This window comes from Chenopodium album, chromosome 11 (assembly GCF_948465745.1).
Source record: "Chenopodium album chromosome 11, dcCheAlbu1.1, whole genome shotgun sequence".
NCBI lineage: Eukaryota > Viridiplantae > Streptophyta > Magnoliopsida > Caryophyllales > Amaranthaceae > Chenopodium > Chenopodium album.
Window position 1 is genome coordinate 23,376,828 of NC_137844.1, and position 23,529 is coordinate 23,400,356.

At 35.7% G+C, this 23,529-nt stretch overlaps 1 protein-coding gene across 1 annotated transcript; it reads left to right on the plus strand.

Moving 5' to 3' along the window:
- Positions 1–7,821: 7,821 nt before the first annotated feature.
- On the plus strand, positions 7,822–20,982 carry LOC145568744 (CASP-like protein 5B2). Its single transcript, XM_081628161.1, has 3 exons — positions 7,822–8,288; positions 18,955–19,087; positions 20,600–20,982. Exons 1-3 carry the CDS (start codon positions 8,158–8,160, stop codon positions 20,795–20,797), a joined length of 462 nt encoding a protein of 153 aa, XP_081484287.1. The 5' UTR covers positions 7,822–8,157; the 3' UTR covers positions 20,798–20,982.
- Positions 20,983–23,529: the final 2,547 nt, after the last annotated feature.

Consider the following 23,529-nt stretch of genomic DNA (forward strand, 5'->3'; position numbering starts at 1 on the left):
TCTCTAAATTACTTGTCATGCAGAAAGATTATCTCTTGAAGCGTTTGTAGGAGCCTCACTATAACACTCTAGAAGTTAGCTTCTTTTAAGTAATAACAGGTAGCAAGAGTTTATTTTTAAATGCTTTAATTATCTCTTCTATTTTTTCTTTTCAACATATTGACAAGGGAATAAACGCGTCGTCAATTTGTCTATCCCTAGATCAAATATAATTTATACACCTAAACAAACCTAATACAAGTATAAGGCAAGCATAGGGGTCGAACCACAAGGAGACATGCATAAACACCACATTCACTACTCAATACTTAAGCTACCTCGGAACAAGAAGTGTGAATAACTCAGAGATTAAACTAGAGATTAAGAATGAATAAAAATCAATATAACTAAGCACCAAGGGAAGTAGGTAGATGTAGTTGCCAATTGATCATGCAATAACACGGAAGCAAAGCAATGGAAAACTAAGCATGCAAGAATATCGAATTAAAGCTCAATCTAACCGCCTTCCGGGGTTAATCAATTTCTCCTAACATAGCCTCCATGTTTCCACACTAGAACCATATATTAGAAGGTGCAATCAAAGAACTATCGATAACAATGAACCTTAACTAAGTCAACTTCCATTTCTTGTTAGCAAAGATTCACCTTTAATCAACTAACAATGTGCACTTGCAAGAAGATTAAAGAATATCAAACATACAAAGACTTTAATCACCATTAACAAAACCCCAACATCATAAGCATGAATCAATCAACAACTACACCATCCCCACACCCTTGGCTAGGTGACTACTCACAAACCATATTGAAGACAATATCAATCATCAAATCAATAAGCATCAACAAGATCAATAAGCAAAGAAGGAAAATCAAAATAAGCAAACAAAACTAAAATACAAAAGTAAAGAAAGAGAGTAAGAGATTGCTCATTAATTGAAGATGAAGATTTACAAAGATTCAATCAAGCTCCTTCTTCAATATCCAAGTTCATTAGTGGAAATCCACACTTTCTCTCTCTACTAATGAAGTTTCTCTCACTAGATTAGGGCTAAAAATGTTTCTAAGTAATGATAGATGATGCACTAAAACTCCCTACGACCTATATATATAGGTCCTTTAAAAGATACAAAAATACGGAATAAAAAGACTGCAACTCAGCGGTGCGCGCCCGCGCACATACACTGCGCGCCCGCGCAGAAGTTGTGCGTGTGCGCCCTCGCAGATCTTGCGCGCCCGCAGATCTGTGGGTACGGAGAATGAAACCTATGGATGCACGCCTTCTCCCAGCAATACTGCGCGCCCGCGCTTGAGGAGTGTGCGCCCGCACACAAGGCGCACGCAACACTCTGCTTTGGTTCTGCTTCTGCTGCTGTTCTGTGCGGGTTCTCCCAGGGCTGCGCGCCCGCACACAAAGCGCGCACAAGGCGCACAAATCTTCTGTTTGTGTTCTGTTCTTGGAGCAATCCTGCGCGGGTTCTCACAGCGCTGCGCTCCCGCACATAGGGGAGTTTGGGGGTGAATTGCCCTTCTTCCAATGCCTTGATTCCTACAAAACAAAAACAAATAAAACAAGGAGAAAGGCAAACAAAGAAAAGAGGAACAAAAAGGAGAGAAAAGGGGGCAAACAAGCTACAAATGGGTGGGGAAAATCCGTAAAGAGAACACTAAATTGTGGCATAAATGCCACTCATCAAATTCCCCCACACTTGCTTCTTGCTTGTCCTCAAGCAAAGGAACCCAAGGCAAAAGACAACAAACACAAGATGACAAGGTTCAAGAGAATCAATCTAGTACCACGGTGAGAAATGCTCAGTTCGGACTCAGATATAATGACATTGATCAAAGAATACTTACCTTTCTCAATTCAAGAGGGAAACACACTTTAAGATGCTCAAGGTTGAAAGAGACAAACCTAAGCTAAGCATAGAGAACTAATGATTTCATCCTCCGCCCTAGCCCCATCCAAGACGCTCCACGTTCTCTCCGCTAGCTTCAATTCATCCCCTAGTTGGCTCCTCATGATTCCTCGAGGGAACCGGAAAAATAATTCTATGTGGAACAATGAGGCTATCCCGACATCTCAACCATGCGTACTCTCTCCATAGGGTTGAAATCATTCTCCCTCCACCGTTTCCTTGACCACGCCCCTCTAAAGCCCAAGGGTCTTAGTTAGGGTTGTAATGTCATGGCTAAAGGTTAAGGTAGGGAATCAATTTGAAAACTTTGGTGGAAACTCCTAAGTGAAGCATAAGAGTGGCTATCTCTCAATAACAACATAGGAATCTAACCTAAGTTTCAAATCGCAACCTTCAATACAAATTACATGACAACACTATTCTCTTTTTGCAAGATTTTCATTCAACTCAATTTTTCCTTCTCAATTTCTTTTCTTTCTTTCCTCTTTTTTTTTTTTTTTTTTTTTTTTAATGGTGTTTGGTTTTCATGGATTACAACTTCCTTGCCAAACCTTTTGCACACTTTTTCATGAATAGACTTTCAAGACCTCATTCGAACCAAAATGCACAACTTCCTTGCTTAAAATCAAGACTCTCAAACCCGAACCTCACAAGCCGATGCTTCACTAACTACAAGGGTTGGTAGAACATAGGCCGCTAGGTTTGTAACCGGTTGGCGCATGTGCATTGACTATCGCCAACTCAACACAAGTACATGCAAAGATCATTTTCCATTACCGTTCATTGATCAAATGTTGGAGAGGCTTACAAAGCATTCCTTCTATTGTTTTCTTGATGGTTATTCGGGATTTTTCCAAATCCCGATTGACCCCAAGGATCAAGAGAAGACGACTTTCACTTGTCCCTACGGTACTTATGCGTATCGTAGGATGCCTTTTGGGCTTTGTAATGCTCCCGCAACATTCCAACGTTGTATGATGTCTATTTTCAGTGATATGATTGAGGATGAGATAGAGGTCTTTATGGATGACTTCTCCGTTGGAGGAGCCACCTATGAAGATTGTCTATCTAATTTATCTCGTTGCTTAGAAAGATGTGAGAGGGCTAACCTCGTGTTAAATTGGGAAAAGTGCCATTTTATGGTAGAAAGTGGGATTGTTCTTGGGCACAAAATTTCCCATGCCGGCATTGAGGTTGATAGAGCCAAGGTAGAGGTCATTGAGAAACTTCCTTCCCCCACCAACGTGAGGGAAGTGAGGTCTTTTCTTGGCCATGCCGGGTTCTATCGGCGTTTTATAAAAGACTTTTCTTTGATTGCAAAGCCCCTCACATTCCTATTGCAACAAGATAAAGAGTTTATATTTGATGATGCTTGTCAAGAATCTTTTTGTAGGTTGAAAGAGGCCCTTTACACCGCCCCCATTGTCCAAGGTCCGGATTGGTCTCTTCCATTTGAGCTCATGTGCGATGCAAGCGACGAGGCTATTGGTTCGGTTCTTGGGCAACGGAAGGATGGGAAGCTTCATGTCATACATTATTTGTCCAAAACTCTCAATGATGCTCAACAAAATTACACAACCACCGAGAAGGAATTCTTAGCGGTTATTCACTCATTTGAGAAGTTTAGAACCTACCTCGTTGGTTCTAGGACAATTGTATACACCGACCATTCGGCTCTCAAATATTTGATAGGGAAGAAGGAAGCTAAACCAAGGTTGTTGAGATGGGTTTTAGTTCTCCAAGACTTTGATTATGAAATGAGAGACAAAAAGGGAGCCGAGAATGTGGTGGCGGATCACCTCTCAAGGTTGGGCGGTGCAAGGTTCAAGGATGATGGTTTGCCAATAGAGGATGCTCTAAGGGATGATGTGCTATATGTTCTTGAGGTGAAGTCGGCTCCATGGTATGCGGATATTGTGAATTACTTGGCTTGTGAGGTTCGTAACGTGGTTTAACCAAGAAAGGGGAAATAAGGCTCAACATGGCTAGCCTTTTATTCTTCAAGCACTTGTACACTCCGGACCTCTTCATTGCTTCCTTGGTGCTTGTGCTTGCGGAGCTAGCTTGGTTTTCTTGAGTTGCATGCTTGGATTCCCTAACTTAGCTCCATTGACTTCCTTGAATGCGCTCGAGCTTCCTCCTCGATAATTAAATCCCGGTAAACTCGGCACACCTACAAAACAAGTCAAAGAAACGAAGAAGTGAGAGAAATATCCGAGAAATGAATAAAATAATAAGAAAACCATCAAAAGCACACATTTCACTAAATTTATACACAAACACGCAAAACAAGCATTATTATGTAACAACATGACACAAAAGACTAAAAACGATCATAAAACTATGGAGAAAACCTGCCTTAAGAGTGCCATAAATGGCACACATCAGTCTTTCACGCTCTCATTGTCATTTTATTACCGCAGCATATGGACAACAAACTAAAAGAGTCCAGGACATATAGCATCTAATTGGAATATACTATTTTTTTGGTATGAATGAAAGTCCCGTCTAGTTAGCCACACAATTATACATACCCTTTCCATAATTCCCAACCCATATAGCCACATAACTACACGTCAACACACACCCTCGTAATGCCAAGCTCAAGCAGCCACATAACTACATACCTTTGTTTAGGATGCTTAGCAGTATAGATGTATTACTCTAGGCTCAAGAAGCTCACAATTCATGCAATGTGAATGTTAGGAAACCAAAAGTAAATCAAAATATCTTAAAAGCAATACCAAAACAACTATGCTAAACAAGTTATAATTTGGGCATTCAACTAGGCTAATCACAGTTATTCAAATTATTTGTAATGCTGATCACATCTGAGCTAGCAACAAAGCATAACATTCATTCCATTAAGTCACGCATTTCATCGAACACTTAGTGTGTAATTAATTAAATCAACCAGAAACTAATTAGAAGAAACTAACTAAATTATAGAAAAATCTAATAAGAAAACCTAAGTCAACAATACAAAAGAAAAACCTAATTGAGAAAACACAAGATAAAATCAAATACAATAATTACAATCAAATTCTTTGTTATATTATATATATATATATATATATATATATATATATATATATATATATATATATATATATATATATATATATATATATCGTGTAGCCAACTGAGACTAACCGAGCAACCTGTGACCGTCCGATCCACTCCTGACCGTGCAAGTAACTCCTGACCAAGTAATCCCGATCACACGGTGTGACCAGCCACGTATGAAACTTTGTGAATTAAAATATTATCTTTTTATACTACGATTTTTATCTAAATATGAAAAAACAAAGTTAATACTCCTTCTGTTTTTTTTTATTTGCATCACTTTCCTTTTTGGGGTGTTTTTTTTAAATGCATCACTTCTATATTTGGTAATTTTATTTATACTATATTTTATCATTTCTCTCTCTTACTTTAAACCCCACTCAACTTATTTTATCATTTCTTTCTCTTCCATGATCCCCACTAAAATAATAAAAATATCTATCCTTTCTCACATACTTTCTCTTTCATGGTCCCCATCTTACTTATACTATAATATGAATAATTTATTCACCCACTCACAATATTATATCCCTCTCCTAAAACTTCGTGCAATCCAAAGTGATACAAATAAAAAAAAAACGAAGGGAGTAATTTATTTTATAATAAATATTCAAATAGTAAGCAAGCAAATATTACAAAGTTTATTAGATAAATATTTATATTAAAATATTTTATTTCAAAAAATACGAATTCACAGGATTTATCTACATAGTAATTTTTTTTTAAAAATGTCAAACAACTTTTCAATCATAAATCAATTTGTTTTAAAAATTAAAAATATAAAATACGGTCACATTTTATAAGTGCAACACTTTAAAAACGTGAAAGAGTACACAACCCTCGTTAGCAAAACCAAACAAAGCCATCAGAGCAAACACAATGGTTAACCACAATCTTTTGGTTATTATTTATTTTATTAATTTCTCTATCTTCCACCTCACCTATAACCATTTTTATACCCATTTAATAACCAATATATCCTAATAGTTAATCATAACTTTTTGGTTATACGTTTTCTCTCTCCTACTTTTATCCAATCTCACCCCACAATTTCTCTCTTTCTCTCTCCTAATTTAACCCAACCCCACCAAGGACGGATATTAAAAGCAAAAAGTAAATTATTTTAATGTATAACCCAATGTTGATAACCAGGTTATTGTTGTAACCTGGTTACTACAATTTTTCCACAAAATTTTCTCTCCCATCATTTTTTTTATTATTTTTCCACCTTCTCTCTCATAATAACCAAGTAAGGCCCTGTTCTTTAGAGCTGCTCTGCTCTGCTTGCCCCTGCTCTGCCTTGCTCTGCTCTGCTCTGCTCTGCTGAAATCTGCTCTGCTCTGCTCTGGGTTAATATCAATTAATAATATCAATAAACCAATAATTAATAATACTTAATAATTAAAGTACACAATAATTAAAGTACATATTTTAAAATTATAACAATTAAAAATTCACAATACAAATTTTTTATTATTTATTAATAATAATGTCTAACAATTTCTAAATACATATTGATCTTTATAATAACACATAATACATGTTTTTTTTGGGAACAATAATACTGCATTAATATAATAATAGTGAAAATTGATGATATAAAAAGGAAGATATTTTACTAATTTGAATATGTAATAATTTGAATATTTTAAACCATTATCGCCTTTTATCTATTCAGTATAAACATATGTTAACGTGGTACACATCTATTTATGTTTTCATTCACCCATCAATTATAATAGTGGTAGTAGTAAAAATAATAATAATAGTGGTGGTAGTAGTAGTAGTAGTAGTAGTAGTAGTAGTAGTAGTAGTAGTAATAATAATAATAATAATAATTAAAAAATAATTCTAATACTACTAATAATAATGGTAGTACATGCGATAATGATAGTAATAGTAGTTAAATTAAATAGTAGCAACATTAATAATAATAATAATAATAATATTAATAATAATTATAATAATAGTAATAATAATAAAATTAAAAAATAATAATAATAAAATAAAATTAAAAATATTAATAATAATAATAACAATAATAATAATAATAATAAAATTAATAATAATAGTTGTATTAATATTAATAAAAATAATGCTAAAATCTGCTCTGCTCTGGTGAAATCTGCTCTGCTCTGCTCTGCTTTGCTCTGCTGAAATCTGCTCTGCTCTGCTTGCCCCTGCTCTGCCCTGCTCTGCTTTGCTCTGCTCTGCCCAGAAGCTCAAAAGAACAGGGCCTAATGTAGTTATCCACTGCGTGTGCTCTAAACAAGGGGTGAACAAAAATTTAGGGTACCCTGACCTAGAACCGGAACCTGTAGATCAGGTTCCGGGTAATAAAATTGGAAATCTGTTGCAACAGTTTCCGATTTCGGGTAATAATAGTTTGGACCCGGAACCTGTAGGGTACCCTGTTATTATAGGTTCCCTATAAGATACATGAAACCGGAACCTATCATTTAAACCCAAGTATAAAAGCCCTATATTAAAATTATATAAAAGTTGTCACCTACTTCTCTCCCTCCTCCTATTTATTTTTCATCTTACTCTTAAAGGTTTAATTAATGGTATTAATATAAGTATTTGTAATTTTGTATTAAATATTCTAGACTATCAAGTAACTATTAAGCTTACTTTAAAAGTCAGGATACCCTATTTCGGAACCGGAACCTGCAGGTTCCGATTCCGTTTTCCAATTTTTAGAAACCTCTTAAACAGATTCCGATTCCAATCCTATTTTTAAAAACCTGTTATAACAGATTCTAATTTTGATTCCTGAGATTTTTATAGGGTACTCTGCTACGCTCACCCCTAATCTAAACTACTCGTAGTTTTCTCTTTTAAAATGTCCCCCTGCCTCCATGTGATCAGCTCACCGTCAGAGAATAAAGTTGACTGTTACAGTCGAAAAAAGCAGCCAAAAATCTAATTTCACCAGTTTTCCCTACTAATTTCTACATTTTCAATTGAATTTCTCGAACAAATTTCCCAAAATCTCGCATTTCTCCAGTAAGGAACCCACTCTCTCTTTTTGTGGTTGAGCAACGAGATTCAAGTATAGGTTTCAAGACTGTGGGAGAACCCAGATTATTCGGGGATGATGGATTTTGAAATCTAGGGCATTTTTTTCTTTTGGGTGAAGTATTGGGGAGTGAAAGATATTCTGGGTAACGAGATGAAGGATGTGGTTGGAAGTCCAGGCACAAAGACTGGATTAATGTTAAGAATTGGGCAATGTGGATTTGCTGCTGCTTCCATTGCTTTTATGGTTTGTGCTGCTGGATTTGCTTCCTACACTGCTTTCTGGTAATACTTAATCTTCACTTTATGTTAATTTAGTATATTGTTGTTCTTGTTTTTTTATAATTTGTTTTTATCATTTGTAAATGAATCTTAATCTTAGGGTTTACTATAACTTGATATTTATTTCTGGTTTAAGTTAGTTTGTTATTTGAGAAATTAGTTTGATTATACAAGTTGTGTTTGCATTGCGGAAACTAGTTTTTGTTTGTTGTTTGACGGGTGGGTTATGCCTACTAAGAGGAGGTATATTATTGGTTATGTTGTGTTAATGAAGTGTTGGAAGGTTTTGTACTGGAGTGATTTTGTTAAAACTGTGTTAAGACCTGTAATGCCATTGTTTTCTGCTTACCGTGGAGGTTGTGTTGTAGTGGAGGGAAATATTCCGGGGATAAATGTTGCGTTTCGTTTCTAAACCAATGGTGAAAGTGAAGTTTACGAAATAATGTAGATGGTCCGGCACCAGAGAATTCTCTTAGCAAATATAGACTAAAGAAAATTCTTAATGGAAAGAGAGGAGTAAAACATTGCAGCGTATTGGGCAGGAAGAAGCATTAAAACAGCTTCATAGCTTAAAGTATCATCATTCACCATTTTACTCTACTTCACAGCTAGTTACATGTGATGGTTGTAGCAATGCCTTAGAGCTTGCATTTTAAATTTTTAATGCATATGGGTTTAAGGCACCAATTCTTGTCTCCCATGTGTCTTTCTCAACCACATCAATTTCTGTCTCCTCATATTTCACTGATGTGCAAGGAATCAATATTTAGGGGAAGGATATGTTAGTCATAGTCTATTAGTAGTAACTTGGGGAATAAGCTAAAGGTTTGTCAGAAGGGATTTTCTATAAACAGGTCTCATTAGGAGGAAAGAAGGGATGATGAATATTGAGTGGTTTTTCATTGGGAGAGAGTGAGCCTCTCAAAAGCTCATATTAGGAGAGAATCCACCTCTTGAAAGTGGAATTATCGCATGATTTACTGTAATTCTTATCTTAAAAAAATTTTCTTCTTATTTTCTGCCATTGTTAGTGCTGTAAGCCACCAGTTTCTAGCATGATCTTGCCCCAATCTTCCGCTAAGTTCTTGTTTATTCCTATCACGGAGCTCCAAGGTTGCCACCCTTGCTCTTAACTTTTACTTATGCCTTTCCATTTATATCTACTCTCCAATTAATATTTTGTAGTATTACTTTTTATCATTAGTTTAATTTAATCACTGTAAAATATATGATTATGTAACTATATATTTAACATGGTTTAAGCTGTTTATAATTTTAAATAATGCAACCATACTCTATAAATTAGATTGCTCATAATATCATCAGTATAGTTTTTGTATCATTCAATCATTTTGTATTACAGATTTATAAGAACAGTAGCACATTTGAAAACACTTCAGAGGCATTTGATAAGCAGAGTGAATGAATGAATTACTAAACTGAAATTTTAAAATTTCCTTGGCTTTGTGTGGGTTCAGAGTTTCATTCTATCAAAATATGTATGCCCTAAGTCTACTTTTATGGTAGGATGCTGTTGGTCAACTTCTTCCTTTTGCCTTTTGAATTCCAATTGGTAGGGCACTTTGGCAGCTCCATATAACATGAAAGTTTTGGTCCTGCTGTATATTGTACTATCATTTCCTGTGATAGGGAACTAGGTCATAGCTGATCAGCTACCATTTTGGTCACTTTTTTCCAGCAACAGAATCTCCAATCTTTTGAGGTTCTTCTATGTTATCTGATACTTTAATCTTTTAGTTGTGGGGTAAATCAGTCAAAACCTTAGTTCTGAAATAAATGATAAATTATTCATATGCCAGTTACAGTAATGTAGAAATGCCACTGCTCGTCATCTTTACCAGTTATGTCTTATCTCACTTCATTTGTCTGCTCCTCTCATAATCTAATGATTTTTGTTTTTTTCTCCATAAAATTGGGCATACTGTATAGATTGATAGTTTACCACTCTGAACGTTTTACATCTTAATATCACATACCTAAGTGATTTGGTGGGAAAGGAACCTACAAAGTGCCTTGCTCATTTGAGGAAGGGGGAGGGGTAAATTTGGTAAACCTCACTATGTCATTTGTATAATGTGGACATATCAATTAATTTGTGTTCCTTGCATTCTACCCCGTGTATAATTTATCCCATATTATCTCTTGTTTCGTTACTCTTGCTTAATCAATCAATTAATCAAAGCCTTAGTCCCATAAGTGGGTCGACAACATGAACTAAAAGTGACTATTCTGTATAGTCATCCACAAAAATCTTCCCCTTCCATCCGTTACGATCAAATGCCTCATTCTCATCCAAATCCATATGTTTCATATCCTTCGCAACTCCTTCCAACAAAGTTATTTTCAATATCCCTTTCCCTTGTTTAACCCCTCCATGGTCCTACTCTTCCACTTTTCGTACCGGTGCACCCTCGGGCTCCATCCATCTTGTTTTGGGGTTTTTTGTACGTACCCGAGTGGAGGGCGTGTACGTCCCGCGGGAGACAGATCCGCAATGCAATACTCGAACGGCTTGGTCACCTGCAAAACAACGAACCTCCGGTGAGCCGGAGGTCCGCCTCCGATGATCAAGTTAGTGATCGGAAGAATGTATTCTGGAGAGAGAAAGTAGAGAGAAGGGAGAGTAATTGTGGGGGCCATTGCCCTTGGAGGATAAATTGGATCTCTTGAAACAGATGTAAATAAATAGTGCATTGGGACATGTGCCTTTTAGGTTATTTAACCTAAGTAGATTAGGTTCTCACCATTTTACGGTTTCTAGGGTTATGGGCTTAGAGCCCATTTTTACCCTTCTATCATTGAGTGACACGTGTCATGCTCTAATTGGCTCATTGAGCGCTGAGCTTGCGGACACGTGTCGCGGTGGCATAGGTCCACATATCGAGGGTATTTTTACCTTAAACATTAGCCCCTCGGAAGGGGTAATTTCTCTTTCAAGAGGAATTGCTCCTTTCGAAATTAAGGCTTGATTTTGCCGCTGCTCAAAATTTCTTTGGTCGGCATTTGTCTAGTTCAATAAAAGAGAGATTTGATTAACTTGGAAAATTTGATACCTAAAATGATATGACATTTTCTAAGTTAATCAATCATAATAATGATTGCCGCTTGAACTAGACAGATGTCGACTTTCATTTCTTTTAGCCCCACTATGGTGGTCATATGACCTTTGGGTGACTTAGAATATTTTTGAGACGTTTGATATCCTATAAAGCAGGAGGCAAACGGCCGCCTGATGAGGCGGAGGCAAATGGCCGCCTGGAGCAGGAGGCAAATGGCCGCCTGACATTTCATAGAGCAGGAGGGAAATGACCGCCTATAGGGTAGGATGCAAATGGCCGCCTGGGGTGTTTGTAATCCAATTATATACTCAATGTCCTTTTACCCCATTGGGAGGACTTGTATAATTTCGGAAAGTAATTTAGGTTAGAACTTTGGCCGGTCACCGGCTGATGTCTTTAGACATCCGGTTCCCGTAGACTTAGTCGTTCTTTAGATTACCCAGGTTCAGACGGTTATGAGTTGACCAATTAGGTCGTTGAATCTTTGCCGCTTGCATGTGGTTGTAGTGCACTGTGTCATCCGGATGAGAGTTACTCTCTGCGACGATTCCACCCGGATGGGCATTGCCGGACGCCTTACTCATGTTGGAGCAGACGAATTTATAAAATATATTACCATCCGGCCATTGGCCTCATGTCATTTTAAGACGGTTGTATAGCCACTAAGTTTTTAACTTAGTTTATTATCCGGCCATTGGCCTCATGTCACTTGGACATTAGTTTAGCTATTAACTCTTTAACTTAGTTTATTATCCGGCCATCGGCCTCTCGTTACTTGGACGTTGGTTTAGCTACTAAGTTTTTAACTTAGTTTATTCAATTAATGAATCAATATTTAATAATAATAATAATAATGAAAACTATCATTATTATTTTAATGCATCAACATTCTTAGTGGAGGATAAACCAATAATTATTATACTGTTACCTCAAATATTCAATGCTCAATGCTCAACCCATGTAATTGGGTAGCTTAGCCCCTTTAATGGCAGGCGGCTTGAGAGCTTTGACCAAGTACGAAGAACATCTAGGTATCTTCAAGCTTTTACCGTCTTAAAGGACCTTGAAAGGCCGGCTGCCGAGCTTAACCAAATACGAAGGTTGCTTGACGTTTATGCCGTATCTTCACGATGTAATACCACACTCGGGTGTTTGACTCTGTAAATACCTCACCAGCTTATGCAATCACAGCCGGCTTTGAGTTGCTTTAAAAGCTTAATAATCGGAGCCGGAGATAACACAAGCTCCTAGCAGTGGTGTCATGCGGCATGTGCTGCTTGCTTTCAATTTAGCTTGCCTCCTATGCTAACTCATACAAGCTAGGACACAAGTTCTCTTTGGTAGCCGTTTGATTTTCACTAACTCGGATTTGGGCTTATAATATATCGTTGGAAAGCTCTTTTCAAACTCCATCCAACTATGCAATCATTGGACCCAGATTATGGACCACAATAAACTTGTCTAAATGTTTTATAAAAAGGACACAAAATGAATGATTTTAAGGGACACAAAATGAATTATTTTGGGTTTAAAGGCACGAAAAGAGGAAAATAAGTTATGGTTTGGGAAATGGGCTAGGAATTAGGTTGGTTTATGAAATGTATTGGGATTGAATATGGATTTAAGCACTCCAAGATTAAATACCCAACCCGACCAATAATGGCGGTAAAAGGTTGTTCATCATCGATTTTGGTTTTGGGGAGACATTTTTAGGTGTCTACAATCCGTAAACAACATACACCATCTTTACTCTTGATTAATGTGGCTGCAGAATCTAATGCAACTACCTCATCTCCACCACCATGGGGCATAAATTCCCATTGGTATCTACATAATATAACTTGATCTTAAGAGGTATTTATCCCATCATACAATACTTGTACTGTATATTCCCATCATAAGCCTCTGACCATATACTGCATTTCATTATTCTGCCTACTATTGTGCATTGGGAAACAAAATATTTTTTATATGTTTTTTTATTTATTTATTTATTTATTTTTTTTTTGGGGTAACATATGTCACACTTTTGATTATTTTGGTGCATAAGTCAGAGTTCTACTACGTTACCTAAACTCAAATTCCAGAATTTGTCTTAGTTCAACACAACTAGACTCTGAAATATGAGGCTCTGTATGAAATTCTTGCTTATCACTGAAGCACTCACTTTTCTCATCAAGGAAAGTCATGCTGTCACATAAAAAAACATTTGTCACAGATTTTTGTCTAGGATTGACTGGACTCAAAGTTAATTCTGGCTTAATAGTCATAATGTATGTAGTCAAATCCTTTTATCCTTGAAGCATCTCCATAAGTACACAATTATAACTTATAAGCCTCATTTAGGATTCCAGTGCAATTAAAACAAAGTAAAGATTCTTATTTTTGAGGTACTTCCTGAAATTTCTTAAGAAATGTATGACTTCTGTTATGAATTTCCCCGGATTGAAACCAAATTGAATACCTTATATATAAGTAGGAAACTTAACATGAATATTCCCAATTATGAGTGTTTTGACATGTTAATCTTTACTATGGCATGGGTGTTTACTTTCTCAAATGAATTGATGACCTTCATTAACTGATCTAGCAGGTCACTTGGCCATGTGGCGTTATGTGATTAGCCTTTTTTTAAAAAAAAAAAAAAATGTATTCTTAGAAAGTTAGCCCCTAAGGCCATAACTCCTCTCTTTCTCTCGTAGTTCTCCCTCAGTTTTTGCTTGAAAATTGACCAAGGCATTGCTTCACTTCCGTTTGCTCCACGACAGATTCCATCTTGTCTTGTACTGTGGCTACTGCACTGTGCCACTTGTACTCCTGCTCGGTTTCTGTCAGCGTCACTCACTAACTCATGCCTCCTGATCAATTAGCAACTAGCAAGGTGCCGCGTGTTAGTTGATTGGCTACCGCCAATTGCTGCACACAAAGCAACAATAGTGCAATGATCTCCTCCTATCTTAACATGCCCTTTGTCTACAAATAATCCTCATGTAAACAATTTCAATATATCCACAAAAACTCTTCCTATTAGTCTATTACTTAAAACAGAAAAATTTCTTCCTTAGTTCATGGAAAGTAGACCCCTCCCCTAATTCTCTCTCTCACACTATTATTCCACTTTAATAAATACGTTAATACATGCGTGCCAGAGCCTAACATGAAGATTTTACATGGACAGGGAGTATATTGATAAAGTTTGTCAAACATAGTTTGTTTTATCGTTTTTCTTGATATTGTAGTGAATGGTTTTGTAATGCGAGTAGAAATCTAGTAGATTTTTTAATATTAGAATTGCATAATTTATCTTCTTTGTTGCAAAATTGCATGTTAATGTGTTGAAATTATCTCATGTTTGCAGATTGCAAAAAGTTTTAAATGATAGCATTTGAATGAGGAAAATGAAATTTCTTTAGCAATACTTGAGTGTTAAAGCAACTATTGTTGACCTTCCGATTTTGTACTTTAGTTTGCGTTAATAAAGAGGTAGAAGCTTGATGTAGAAAAATGAGGATCAGGGATAATGGAGGTTCTTGAGTTGAGGCGGTAAGGTTAAAAGTTGAGTTAAATGACTAGGCTGGGGGTGCAGTTGTGGTTAACCAGGGAAAGGAAGGAGGTGGCTGGGAAACGAAGGGGAGAGAGAAGAGGAGGAGTTTTTAAAGAAAAAAAAAATATAGAGAAAAAGAAATATAACAGTTGACCAAGTAACTGGTAACCCTGGTTCCTATGGGAAAGAACTTCCCATTGTTGTGATTAACTAGTATTTGGCATCATACTAGAATAACCCAAAGTTGAGGTTATTCATTCAAAATTCAATTGTATCCCTTCTCATTGAGCTTCTTCCATGATTTCTGTCTATTTGGCAAACTTCAATTTATCATAAAAGTTATTTGAACTTTGAATTACATTCTGATTTTTTACAACTTCATGTTCAATATATATTCAATAACTTGAATTATTCAATATCAACTTTCCAAACTTAATAAAATAAGAATATAATACATGTAATTAACATTTCAACATCATTTGACATTGTTATGAACAATTGTGAGCTCATCCTAAGAACATTACTTGCTTGTAATAAATATAACATGCTTGTATAATACATTAAATAAGAAAATCAGAACTTTATAAATAAGTTAGAACATGCTTGTAAATAAATATAACAAGAAACCCAGAATTTTATGTACCTAAAATATTTATTAAAAATTGAACGTTATTATGTCTATTGTATAAGCAAAGGGTGAGCAAATGCTGTCCACACTCCACATGAAATGTCTAAATTGACCTTGTGCACTTGATATCTAATTTAGAATTATGGAATTTAAGGCAAGAAATTGAAAACCTTATAAACAATACAATTTCAATGATGGAAATTTTGTGAACCACCTTTTAGTTTGCCATTGCTGTTAATTATTACCTTATAAGGTGCTTTTTTTTTTATTTTTTTATTTTTTTATATATATATATATATATTTTGTGAACAACTACCTTTGTTAGGTTTTTTTATTTTTATTTGTTTTTAGTATCACTACCTACTAATGGAAGAAGTTACCAATATTTGTTTGTGGGCCTCGCTTTTCCATTTCTGTAACTAATCTTTGCGATTTCTCTCCTTATCCAATCATGACACCCTAATTGTATCCAATGAACTAACCATGATGTTATATTTCAAGATTTCACACTCAATTTGCAAGCCACAAATCTTAGATGTATTGATTAAACTAATTCCATCCTTATGGTATTCATATTAAGCTATTGGAAGTTCAAATTCCTTACTTACCCTTATTTTTTCTTGTTTTGGTGTGTAATTCAAGTAATTCTAAGCATTTTAAGGGATTAGAGTCTAATTTTTGTACGGGTTTCATTAAAAAATTATCCCCAAAATTTACCCTTACTCTTAAATAACAATTAGGGTTTCAATTTAGGGGTAAAACAACAAGCTTTAGAGTTAGAATTTTCAATTTGGAGAATATATTAATCAAAGTTAGTATTAGGTTGGTTAATGGTTGTAATTAAGGGCATTGTGATTAGTCAAAAGAGGAAAGAGGAAGAAGATATGGTAAATAAACGATAAAAAAGTCATTTTTGTAATGGAGGGAAAAGGGAAAATTGGAGTCTCAAAAACAAATTTTTTTGTAAAGGTTTTCGTCAATACGTAATGGTACTCAAACTTTAATTCAATTAAAGGAATTCCTTACAAAAAGAAACTTAAAAAAGGTTGTTTTTTCACAAAATTGACAAACTAAAAGGTAGTAGTTATGGAGCAATTTCGTAGACAGGTTTAAATTCCTGAAAATTTTGGAGTTATAATGACATATGTCGAGTGAGTGTTCTTGTTTTTTTGTGGTAAAGGCGGTATTGACTCTAGATTTGGTGTTTCTCTTGCTTCTTATCCATCATTTTGCAAACACATCTTACATTTATAAAAGCATGTTTGTTTTTTAAACGAGTCCAAGGAAAGACATATGAATCAGGTCTAATTGATGTTCGTGGTTTTGGATTCTATGCTATAAGACCAATGCTGTAGAACTTGTCATTTTATGAAAATGTATTTGATGTTTAACTATTAGAGAAATTAATAAGGATATTTGTTTTGGAGGGGCGAGGGGTGGGGGTGGGAAAAAGGGGTGTGGAGGGGGGGGGGATAATATTTTCTGTGAAAGGCATAAGTATTGACATGAAGTTAAAATGTAGATTGTATGTGTTTCTTTTTTTTAGCTTCTTTGATTTGTGTGTTTGTTCTCTCACTTGTGAAGTTCCGTGGATTACTGCGAACTCATTACCTATCTATGTTACTCGGATTTCTCTTTTTTTACCTTAAGTACCCATGTTGTACCCTCGACACTCAGACATGGGTATGACATTTGGACACTTCATTTTAGTTCAAACTCATATAACTTTTTCACAAAACAGCTGAGTCGGACACTTGGACACATACCCATGTCGGACATGGGTACTCGAGTCCGAATAACATAATTACCTATTTATGCCTTTCACTACCCATTTCGTTGTGTCATATTATATCTTCTTAACTTGATCATAGGTTATGTGGAAGTTCATAAGTAGTGTCATTAATTAAAAATGTGGATTGTATTTGTTTCTTTATTTTGCTCTTGTGATTTGTGCCTGTCTTCTCACCCATGAACTTTCATAGACTACTGCTAGATCTTACCTATTTATGCCTTTCACACTCGATTTTGTTGTGTCCAATTGTTTCTTCTTAACTTTGTGATAGGCTTGGTGTTAGTTAAATGATTGTTTTGGCAAGAAGTTGACTTTTCTTGGCTTTGATGGGCTGCTCATGGGCCTTGTGTTGACCTGCAAAATGAACTTCGAGGCCTAGGGGTGGAGGCAGACCCTCCGACGCCCAAGTTAGATGCCAAAGTGAATATTTGAGAGTGTTTAAGGGAGAGGAGTATGGTCCTCTTAGGAGTAAGATTGACCCCCTTTTACCTCTGCACTAAGAAGGGTACTTATAGTGGTACATGGAAGGGCAATGATGGGCCCTTATAGCCTAATAGTGTATTTGTCTTATATGGACCTTTTGAGGCCTTTGGTGCCCTTTGCGCCTATAAGGGTGACCATTTTAGTTCTTAAACAATGATTGTAGTATGTTATCAAAATTTCACAAGTTTCTGTTAGGATTCTAAGAAATTTGAAATTTTTCGTGTTACATAAAGAATTTCCCTTACACTTGAAAGTATTCAGCTAGTTTCTCTTCCTTTGTCATCCTTGCTGTTTGTTGTTTACTCAATTCATGGCGTCATGGAGTATTAATATAGGAGCGAATTCAAAGGGCAGGTTTTCCCCCTTGAAGAAAGAGCTTAGAAATTGAAGCTCTCTTAAGCCCATTTGTAGTCTCATTCCCATGCAGAGGTAGCCACCCAATCAACCCAAATTATCACTAAGATAGAATGATCACAAGTCTTGGCGCAAGCAAACTGATTGTGATAGTAAAATGGAGACAAAAAGCTTATATTCATATAAAGTCTGTTTTGTAGTCTTAAAATAGGGATAAAGGGAGTAGATGTCAAGATCAGGTAGCTGTTGATAATTTGACATTATCATGACTGCAGCATTTGGTGGAATTTCATCCCTTTTTGAGAGGTTGCATTCTCTTTTAGTTTCTTTCATTTACTATCAACTTTTGTGTTAGAAATTTTCAACCACAAATATAGCCCTAGAGTGTACTGCTTTACTTGATCTTTACACATTTTATATGTAGACTATTTGTATGTATGGGATGAAAATATACTGCAGTGCAAGGGCTTCATATAAACTAGAGGCATATAATAGGTCTTTAGATTAAATGTTTGACCAGCCGAAGTTATGTGCTATTAGCTTGTGTAGTAGACATCTTCTTGCATCTTGCATCTTGCATCTGCCTTGTTTGCTGGTTTAATTGTGCTTAGTTTGCAGTAGGAGCTGGAAATTCCAATTACTACTAAATATATTTGTTCTATTTATTTATTTATTTTTATTATTTTGTGAATCCTGCCTAAAAGGATGCGTTGTTTTCCTTCTGTTTCATTTGTGCAGCTTTGGATATGTTTGCTTTGAATCATTCTAATCAATATCTTTTGGTTTAGCTATTTGATTGCATCTATGGGGCTTCAAGTGCTATGGAGCTTTGGACTTGCTTGTCTGGATGTCTATGCCCTGAAGATAAAGAGAGACCTTCAGAGCCCTGTCTTAGTGAGCCTATTTGTTGTTGGCGACTGGGTATGTAATCAGTAAACTTTATTTATTTATTTTTTACATTATGTGCCTTTACCATGCTTAGTCTTGGCATTTGTGCTTTCCAAACAGGAATTGACATACTTTATATTTGAGAGGCCATTTTCTTTTTTTTGGGGACCTGCTGGAGGCTTATTAGAATCTGAATATTGTGTTATGATTATATAGGATACTGACAGCATTAGTGTTTATTGGGAACTTTATTTCATATAAGCACAATTTTTTAGTCACGGCGAGATATATGTACTGAAGAGCATAATCTGGTATCAATGGGGGAAAGGAAGCAACAACAGAATGAATATTGGTGATACTAGCTGGCATCGATGAAGATTTTCAATAATGCTATTTGTGGGCAATAAGAGATAATGTTGCTGAAATAGGGGCATTAAGTATCTTTCTAAGCAGGTAGTATTTAAAAATGGGAGTTTTTCATGGCAGTCATACGATTCCATTTATTTGAAATGGAAGGAGTATTTACAGTTTTGCCTCGGATACTCGTGTCAGACCCTCAACACTCGGAGACTTCATTTTAGCTCAAAATCATAGAATATTTTTCATAAAATAGACGAGTCGTGGGCTTTTAATTTTGGTTTACCCAAAAAGGAATACAGGCTTTATTTGTATAAATATGTATTTTTTGAAGTAGAAAAATAATTTAAAGGCTCGCATCTAGTGTGGGTTGTGGTCTGCTTAACTTGTGAATGCCAAAGGTTTTTTTGTGGTTCTTGCTGATTTTTTAAAATTTTTTTTTATTATTATTATTATTTTATTCTTTATGATTTGTGTATATGTTTCTACTTTCCTGTGACTTCATTTTTTTTTTTCCTTTTTTGACTCATTCTCGTGACTTCATTAAACCTTCACTTGACTTATCAATCAATCAATCAATCAAAGCCTTAATCCCAAAAGTGGGGTCGGCTAACATGAACCAAATTTGATTATTCCGTGTAGTCATCAACATAAATCTTTCTCCTCCATCCCTTACGATCCAAAACTTCATCCTCACGTAAATCCATGCACTTCATATCCTTCCTCACTCCTTCCAACCAAGTCATCTTTGGTCTCCCTCTTCCTCGTTTAATCCCTCCATGGTCCCACTCTTCCACTCTTCGCACCGGTGCCCCCTCGGGTCTCCGTCTTACATGTCCAAACCAACGCAGACGATTTTCCCTTAATTTATCTACAATGCCCGCCACTCACTTGACTTATAATTGAGAAAAAGTATGTTTGTTAGTGGTTAAAAAGTTGGCATAAATTTTATATTAGCAAGTTTTAATTAAGTGTTTGAACCAGTCATCCTTTGGCTGGGAGCTGGTCATATCATCTCTGAGCTCATATGCTACCTACGTTCCTTTTCAATTGCAACAAAGGAATTTTTTGTCTCACAAATAATACCCATTTGTTACAATTAATAAGAAATGGAGGTAGTAATTGTATTAGGCATTAGGCTGTGTAATTTTATTCACTATGACTCATTAAGTAGAAATTTGATACCAGGTAACAGCTACTTTATCACTCGCTGCTGCATGCTCATCAGCAGGAATTGTGGTTTTGTATTCCAATGATCTTAGCCTCTGCAGGTCAGAACATCTGCCGTGTTCCAAGTACCAGTTGTCTGTAACGTTTGCCTTCATCACCTGGTTTCTTATTGCCTTGTCTTCATATCTGATGTTATGGATTTTGGCTTCTGTCTGAAATCTAAATTGACCATTTGACAACAGCTTGTGACATGAGTCCAATTCTCTTGTATCCAATGTGTAAATGTGCCCCTTTTTTCATTCTTATTTTATCCTTATCCTTCAGTGTATGCTTCTGAGTTTTGACACCTTATTAGGGTGAATTTATAAGCATTGATTTGAAATGACAAAAAAATATTTCCGATGCTTTCATTAGTGAGATCTCTGCTGTCTTATTGTTGTTAGTGATTTTCCTTACTGCATATTAAGATTCTGTAAATGACTCCTGCACTTTTTTTCTTTGGCATTCATGCATAATTTGGTTCCTGGCCATGTTTGCAGTTAATAGTAAGCATACTCATGCTTAAAATGTTGGATTCAGATTCTAGTTTCTGATGTACAGGGCGCTAAGTTATCTGCTGGATTTTTGTTGTGCAATAACTTTTAAATAAAGCTTATTTTAATAAAACTAGTCATTTACATTTATGCATATATGTGCTGACGTGCATCCAAGTATGAATACTGATATAAAATGGCGTTTTCTTTATAATTCAAGTTGACAAATTTTTGGCAATAACAAATGCGATTATTGTTTTATAAAATCAAATATATTTATTAATACATTATTATTTTTTATATATTAAAAAGCGTGCTTAAAAATGTTTACGTGCCACGTAGCATTGCACTACATTATCATTAACTAGCATTGTGCCACGGCACCACTACCATTGCTACATTTGGGGCTTGTTCTCTTCAGCTTAATTTCAGTTCCTAATTTCCTTCTCTCATAAATAGAAGTATTGCAGTCTTATTTGGAGGAGGTGATCACCTCTATTAAGATAGTGGTCTCTCATGATGTGAAGTCCAGTGTTGTCCTCTACCACTACTTCACTCAAGGTTTCCTTTGATGAGAAGCGGCAGACGCTGCTCTGCTAGTTCCCATTTTACAGTCCTTAGCTGCTCGAAGTGGCGTACAATAGTTTGGAATGCATAATTGCCCTTCTTGAGTTTGAAGTCATATGGGGGGAATGAATTTACGAGGGTTTATGGGAAATTTCTAGTTTCCAATTCTCCACTTTGAATACCATGCCAACTCTTCGGGTCAACCATTTTGTCATCACTTTTGTAGGATGCCACATTGTTCGTGCGGGTGTAAAGCGTAGTCAAGGTCTAAGTGGTTTACGTGATTTTGTGTTTATACCCCCATTTTACCTTTTATAATCTTACACTTATTCATTTTTCTCACGTGTTAATATGAGCCTTTATTTAGGTTGACCTGAGGAAGCCATAAAACAAAGAAACAAAGGAGCAAAAGATGATTTAATAATGCGACCCTCAACTTCAAACAACAATATCTTATTCACAAAATAGAATATTTAAGTGATCAAATTGTAGATGAAATTAGAGTCCAAGAACTTTCCAACAGTAATTTATAAGCCTAAGTTCACCGAGAAATGAAATGGTTATATGCGCTTGAAGTTAGATTGTCCGGAAGAGGAGTGACCGTTCCACCAAACATTATTGCACCCACTAGTCTGTGTTGAGAGCCCACTCCACAAGCGCACATGCTAACAAACAAGGTAGGGTGGAGTATCCGCTCCACAAATGAGCAGCATCAGCACCACAGGGATTTAGCGGTGGATCATTATGTGCATCGTCTTTTTGTATATTAGGGACTTTATGGGGACTTATATATATAAATTCCCAAAGCTCTTGTAAATAATGGGTTTTTTTTTTTTTTTTTTTCGAGATTTAGACCTCTTAGAGTATATGTTAGGGTTTAGAGAGTAGATTAGCTTATTTTTAGAGAAAAAAAGTAGCTAGATTTTCACAAAACTTCATTGTTGCACCTTCAAGCTTTCAAGTTCATGTTTTTCAATCCAACTCTTCAATTGTTTAGTAAATTTTTCTCCCTTTACACTTATTAACTTACTTAGTTACTATCCTTAGTTTAACCCTTGTTCTTAGCTTGCTAATTGTTTTGTTATTGTTTTGTTAATTAGTTGTTACTCATAGTTTGGTGCTTGTTTATTTGTTCTTAATGTCTAGTTTGATTGTTTTAATTGTTGATTTCTACTTGTTTTCCATGGGTATTTTTCCTCTTTTAGGTTAAGTCTTTAGCTAGGGGAGAGGATGAAGGGATAGTGATTATATAGTCCTATGATTAATTGCTTAATTAAAGGAATTTGATGATGGGATATTTGCTTAAGGTCTCTGATATTCACGAAGGGAAAATTAGGTATGGTAAAGTGTTTGCACTTAACTAACCAAAATACAAGTATAAAGTAAAGTTGAGGGTCCAACCATTAGAAACGGCTATGGTCAAGTGTTTTCAATCTACTCCTAATAACCTAGATCGAATTTAAAGGTGAAGGAAGATAATACTAACAACTAATCATCTACGAACGCTAAGAAATCAGTCAAAATTAATACTAGGAAATGAGATCCACATGCATTCATGATACTTAAGCCAATCAAGGAATCGAGCAATTCAAGTAATGTAAAGACAAAAAATAGGAGCAATTAGGAGCCTTCAATTCAATCAATCATCCTCAGAGCATCTCCAATGGTATGGAGAAGGGACCTACATGAAAATTAATTAAAATTATAAGCATGTAGCTTACCATTGGAGTGAATTGTTGAATGTAGCTTATATGAGCAACCCTGCTGAAACAAGCAGTACTGCTTGTTTTTCGACAGTTAAGCATCTTCCCATAGATCATGATATATATATATATATATATATATATA